At 35.7% G+C, this 7033-nt stretch overlaps 1 protein-coding gene across 1 annotated transcript in view; it reads left to right on the forward strand.

The window, feature by feature from the left end:
- The window catches only part of LOC128657389 (zinc finger protein OZF-like), a 160698-nt gene extending 154463 nt beyond the window's left edge, over positions 1 to 6235 (forward strand). Inside the window, exon 7 of the mRNA XM_053711721.1 lies at positions 4844 to 6235. Within this exon, the coding sequence (XP_053567696.1) occupies positions 4844 to 5763 (920 nt within the window). The 3' untranslated portion in view covers positions 5764 to 6235. The remainder of the gene's footprint in view (positions 1 to 4843) is intronic.
- The last annotated feature ends 798 nt before the right edge of the window (positions 6236 to 7033 follow it).

A 7033-nucleotide genomic window follows, 5' to 3' on the forward strand; every position in this document is an offset into this window, starting at 1 on the left:
CGTCACTAGTTCATGGACTCTTGCCAATATGAAAGAAATGTATTTATCAGGTAAGTTCTTACATAAATTATGTATATGTGTATATATTTGTATGTGTATATATATATATATATATATATATATGTGTGTGTGTATGTGTGTGTGTGTATATCTATTGTAATTTAACATAAATCTATATCACCAAATGGTTAGTGAAAGATATTGTGTGATACATTCTACTTATAAATAGACTTGAAAACGTTTTTTGTTTTGCTGGGTTTGCTATTTGAAGGGACTGTCTGTTCCAGAATTTTTATTGTTTAAAAAGATTGATTATCCCTTTATTACCCATTCTCCAGTTATGAATAACCAACATGTTTATATTAATATACTTTTTTCCTCTGTGATTACCTTGTATCTAAGCCTCTTCTGACAACCCCCTTATCATATGACTATTTATTATCTATTGACTTGCGTTTCAGGCATTTATTGCTAACGCTTAACATTGTGCTCACGCATGTGGAGTTATTTATATAGGACACACAAACTTATGCCCTCTAGCTGTGAAAAGCAGTCAAATGTATTCAGATAAAAAGCAGCCTTCATGGGCTTAGAAATTAGCATATGAGCCTACCTAGGTTAAGCTTTCAACTAAGAATACCAAGAGAACATAGCAAATTTGATTATAAAAGTAAATTGGAAAGTTGTTTAAAATTGCATGTCCTATCAGAATCATGGAAGTTTAATTTTGACTAGACTGCCCCTTTAAAGGTTTTAAGTAAACAAAGCTGATTATATTTCTTTCATGTAATTAGCAAGAGTCCATGAGCTAGTGACGTATGGGATATACATTCCTACCAGGAGGGGTAAAGTTTCCCAAACCTCAAAATGCCTATAAATACACCCCTCACCACACCCACAAATCAGTTTTTACAAACTTTGCCTCCTATGGAGGTGGTGAAGTAAGTTTGTGCTAGATTCTACGTTGATATGCGCTCCGCAGCAGGTTGGAGCCCGGTTTTCCGTGCAGTGAATGTCAGAGGGATGTGAGGAGAGTATTGCCTATTTGAATTCAATTATCTCCTTCTACGGGGTCTATTTCATAGGTTCATCTCTTTCCTCCCTTTTCAGATCGACGATATACTCTTATATATACCATTACCTCTACTGATTCTCGTTTCAGTACTGGTTTGGCTTTCTACTACATGTAGATGAGTGTCCTGGGGTAAGTAAGTCTTATTTTCTGTGACACTCTAAGCTATGGTTGGGCACTTTTATATAAAGTTCTAAATATATGTATTCAAACATTTATTTGCCTTGACTCAGGATGTTCAACGTTCCTTATTTCAGACAGTCAGTTTCATATTTGGGATAATGCATATGAATAAATCATTTTTTCTTACCTTAAATTTGACTTTTTTCCCTGTGGGCTGTTAGGCTCGCGGGGGCTGAAAATGCTTCATTTTATCGCGTCATTCTTGGCGCGGACTTTTTTGGCGCAAAATTTTTTTTCTGTTTCCGGCGTCATACGTGTCGCCGGAAGTTGCGTCATTTTTTGACGTTTTTTTGCGCCAAAGGTGTCGGCGTTCCGGATGTGGCGTCATTTTTGGCGCCAAAAGCATTTAGGCGCCAAATAATGTGGGCGTCTTTTTTGGCGCTAAAAAATATGGGCGTCAATATTGTCTCCACATTATTTAAGTCTCATTATTTATTGCTTCTGGTTGCTAGAAGCTTGTTCACTGGCATTTTTTCCCATTCCTGAAACTGTCATTTAAGGAATTTGATCAATTTTGCTTTATATGTTTTTTTCTATTACTTATTGCAAGATGTCCCAGATTGACACTGAGTCAGAAGATACTTCTGGAAAAACGCTGCCTGGTGCTGGATCTACCAAAGTTAAGTGTATCTGCTGTAAACTTGTGGTATCTGTTCCTCCAGCTGTTGTTTGTAATGAATGTCATGACAAACTTGTTAATGCAGATAATATTTCCTTTAGTAATGTTACATTACCTGTTGCTGTTCCGTCAACATCTAATACTCAGAGTGTTCCTGTTAACATAAGAGATTTTGTTTCTAAATCCATTAAGAAGGCTATGTCTGTTATTCCTCCTTCTAGTAAACGTAAAAGGTCTTTTAAAACTTCTCATTTTTCAGATGAATTTTTAAATGAACATCATCATTCTGATTCTGATAACGGTTCCTCTGGTTCAGAGGATTCTGTTTCAGAGGTTGATGCTGATAAATCTTCATATTTATTCAAAATGGAATTTATTCGTTCTTTACTTTAAATAAGTCTTAATTGCATTAGAAATAGAGGATTCTGGTCCTCTTGATACTAAATCTAAACGTTTAAATAAGGTTTTTAAATCTCCTGTAGTTATTCCAGAAGTTTTTCCTGTCCCTGATGCTATTTCTGAAGTAATCTCCAGGGAATGGAATAATTTGGGTGAATCAGTTACTCCTTCTAAACGTTTTAAGCAATTATATCCTGTGCCGTCTGACAGATTAGAATTTTGGGACAAAATCCCTAAAGTTGATGGGGCTGTCTCTACTCTTGCTAAGCGTACTACTATTCCTACGGCAGATAGTACTTCCTTTAAGGATCCTTTAGATAGGAAGATTGAATCCTTTCTAAGAAAAGCTTACTTATGTTCAGGTAATCTTCTTAGACCTGCTATATCTTTAGCGGATGTTGCTGCAGCTTCAACTTTTTGGTTAGAAGCTTTAGCGCAACAAGTTACAGATCATAATTCTCATAGCATTGTTAATCTTCTTCAACATGCTAATAACTTTTTTTGTGATGCCATCTTTGATATCATTAGAGTTGATGTCAGGTATCTGTCTCTAGCTATTTTAGCTAGAAGAGCTTTATGGCTTAAAACTTGGAATGCTGATATGTCTTCTAAGTCAACGTTGCTTTCCCTTTCTTTCCAGGGTAATAAATTATTTGGTTCTCAGTTGGATTCTATTATCTCAACTGTTACTGGAGGGAAAGGAACTTTTTTACCACAGGATAAAAAAATCTAAAGGTAGATTTAGGTCTAATAATCGTTTTCGTTCCTTTCGTCACAATAAGGAACAAAAGCCTGATCCTTCACCCACAGGAGCGGTATCAGTTTGGAAACCATCTCCAGTCTGGAATAAATCCAAGCCTTTTAGAAAACCAAAGCCAGCTCCCAAGTCTACATGAAGGTGCGGCCCTCATTCCAGCCAAGCTGGTAGGGGGCAGATTACGATTTTTCAAAGAAATTTGGATCAATTCAATTCACAATCTTTGGATTGAATTTGTGGTTCCTTCATTATGTCCTAATCCTAAGAATTCTAAGGAGAGATCATTGCATTCTTTGGATGTAGTTAGAGCTTTGAAATATTATGTTGAAGCTACTAAGAATTTCCGAAAGACTTCTAGTCTATTTGTTATCTTTTCCGGTTCTAGGAAAGGTCAGAAGGCCTCTGTCATTTCTTTGGCATCTTGGTTGAAATCTTTAATTCATCATGCTTATGTCGAGTCGGGGAAAACTCCGCCTCAAAGGATTACAGCTCATTCTACTAGGTCAGTTTCTACTTCCTGGGCGTTTAGGAATGAAGCTTCGGTTGATCAGATTTGCAAAGCAGCAACTTGGTCTTCTTTGCATACTTTTACTAAATTCTACCATTTTGATGTGTTTTCTTCTTCTGAAGCTGTTTTTGGTAGAAAAGTACTTCAGGCAGCTGTTTCAGTTTGATTCTTCTGCTTATAATTTCAGTTTTTTTCATTATAAGATTTAAACTTTATTTTGGGTGTGGATTATTTTCAGCGGAATTGGCTGTCTTTATTTTATCCCTCCCTCTCTAGTGACTCTTGCGTGGAAGATCCACATCTTGGGTAGTCATTATCCCATACGTCACTAGCTCATGGACTCTTGCTAATTACATGAAAGAAAACATAATTTATGTAAGAACTTACCTGATAAATTCATTTCTTTCATATTAGCAAGAGTCCATGAGGCCCACCCTTTTTTGTGGTGGTTATGATTTTTTTGTATAAAGCACAATTATTCCAATTCCTTATTTTTCGCACTTTTTTCTTATCACCCCACTTCTTGGCTATGCGTTAAACCGATAACAGAGAACCTATGAAATAGACCCCGTTGAATTCAAATAGGCAATACTCTCCTCACATACCTCTGACATTCACTGCACGGAAAACCGGGCTCTAACCTGCTGCGGAGCGCATATCAACGTAGAATCTAGCACAAACTTACTTCACCACCTCCATAGGAGGCAAAGTTTGTAAAAACTGATTTGTGGGTGTGGTGAGGGGTGTATTTATAGGCATTTTGAGGTTTGGGAAACTTTGCCCCTCCTGGTAGGAATGTATATCCCATACGTCAATAGCTCATGGACTCTTGCTAATATGAAAGAAATGAATTTATCAGGTAAGTTCTTACATAAATTATGTTTTTGCACACATTTAGTAAAATTATACTATTAGCAGATTTACAAAAGAAAAAAATGTTTTTCTTAATTGTATATAGCTTTTAGGTTGTTGTTTTTTTGCAAATAATAGGATGGTGGTTGGTCAGTAATTCTTATGTGTTTTGTTACATCTGTACAATATTTGTATCGGAGATCTTATTAAAAATATAGTATTTGTTAATGTGATTCTTTTTTTAATGCTTGCTAAAAAAATAAATAAAAAATATTACTTAATGTCTAGCAAACTACCCTTAAACCTTAGCATGGAGCTGGGGAAAGGTGTAGGGGTCATAGCTTGCCCCTTTCTCCCGTGGTAGTCATTCATTCAGAACAGTTAAAATGTTTTCAAAATATAATAATATAATTAGAAAATTAACATTAATTCCATTATATTTCTTATCAACAGGTGAATTTAAAAACCGCAGTAATCTTAGTCATGGTGAACGTACCAATACTTGTGACAATCTTCAAAATCAAAGAAGCCATGTGGAAAATGAGAACTCAAGTCTTATTAGACATCAGAAAATTAATTCAGGACAGAAAGCATTTTTATGTTCTAATTGTGGGGAATGTTTTACAAATAAATCAACTCTTATTAGTCATCAGAAAAGTCATACAGGGAAGGAAGCATTTTCATGTTCTCACTGTGGAAAATGCTTTACTGAGAAATTAAGTCTTAATAGACATCAGAAAATTCATACAAGAGAGAGAGAATTTTTATGTTCTATTTGTGGGAAATGTTTTACTGAGAAAGGAAAGCTTACTAAACATCAGAAAATTCATTCAGGAGAGAAAGCATTTTTATGTTCTAATTGTGGGAAAGGTTTTACTGACAAAGGAAATCTTATTAAGCATGAGAAAATTCATACAGGAGAGAAAGCATTTTCGTGTTCTTATTGTGGGAAATGTTTTACTGAGAAAACAACTCTTACTAAGCATCAGAAAATTCATACAGGAGAGAAAGCATTTTTATGTTCTGAATGTGGGAAATGTTTTGCTCAGAAGCCACATCTTATTTCACATCAGAAAACTCATACAGGAGAAAAAGCATTTTCATGTTTTAAATGTAGCAAATGTTTTGCTAGGAAAGCACATCTTATTAATCACCAGACAACTCATACAGGTGAGAAAGCATTTTCATGTTCTGAATGTGGAAAACTTTTTTCTAAGAAAGAAACTCTTAATAAGCATAAGAAAATTCATACAGGGGAAAAAGGATTTCTGTGTTCTCAATGTGGGAAATGTTATTCTCGGAAAACAGATCTTAATAATCATGAGAAAATTCATATTAAAAGAAATCTGGAAGATCAGAGCATGACTTCTTAAAGAAATAGTGTACACTAATAATTCCCCCTTAATGTTTTCCCAATTATCCATTTACCTACTTGAGTGTTTTAAATTTTGTACAAATAGCTTTTATCCTTTCTTTTCTTGTTTGAAATAGATAATTCTGCCTATTGTTTCCCCACCTATATTAAACATTTTTTAACTTAAAGGGACAGTGTACACCAATTTTCATATAACTGCATGTAATAGACTCTACTACAAAGAATAATATGCACAGATACCGATATAAAAACCCAGTATAAAACTTTTTAAAAACTTCGAAGCTCCCAGTTTATCTCTGTTGAAAAGGTTAGCTGGAACACCCACTGAAGTGGTTGTATACCAACAAGAGAAGACACTCCCCCCTCCCTTCCTCTGCATATGAAAAGACTATTTACACAAACAGGAGCAAGCTGGAGTAGGTATACATCAGTATACTTCTACAACGTTGGGCTTGGTTAGGAGTCTGAAAATCAGCGCAATGTTTTTTTAAAAAAAAAGCAAAACTATACTTTAAAAACAAACAAACTATGCTTTATAAATGGATAATCTACAAAACATTTATGCAAAGAAAAATCTAGTGTATAATGTCCCTTTAAGATCTGGTTACAAAAAAAACATGTAAACAAAAAGGTTTAGATAAAATAATGCACTCAGTTTGTGTCTATGATAGACATATTAAAATGTTAAGTCTTCATTGTTTCCTTCCTAAGATAGGGAGAGTCCACGGCTTCATTCCTTACTGTTGGGAATGCAATACCTGGCCACCAGGAGGAGGCAGAAACCCCAGCTAAAGGCTTAAATACCCCTCCCACTTCCTCATCACCCCAGTCATTATTTGCCTCATGATAGGAGGTGGCAGAGAAGTTGCTGAAGATTTGTAGTGTCCTGGATAAGGGTATCTGCCCTTTAAGATGGGACTGGAGTTTTAAGGAGTCATGTCAACCTCTCAGTGAGAGTATTGATGGCAGTTAGAGTCTGGAGATGCAAGGAGAGTCTTTCTGTGAACCCATCCAGACTACAGCTAACAACTCCTAAGCAATCAGTGTTGATGAGTTTTCACTCAAGTCCATGTCAGAAAGCACTGCTATAAGACTGTCACATTTGAGAGGCGTTGTTTCTCTTCCACAGCATGGATCCTTCAGGTAAAAGCGTCTGTTTCTCTTACTTGGTGTATTCAGTCCACGGATTCATCCTTGTGGGATATTCTCAATCCCTACAGGAAGTGGCAAAGAGAGCACACAGCAAAGCTGTCCATATAGCTCCCCTC

This window comes from Bombina bombina, chromosome 4 (genome assembly GCF_027579735.1).
Source record: "Bombina bombina isolate aBomBom1 chromosome 4, aBomBom1.pri, whole genome shotgun sequence".
In the NCBI taxonomy this organism is placed as follows: Eukaryota; Metazoa; Chordata; class Amphibia; order Anura; family Bombinatoridae; genus Bombina; species Bombina bombina.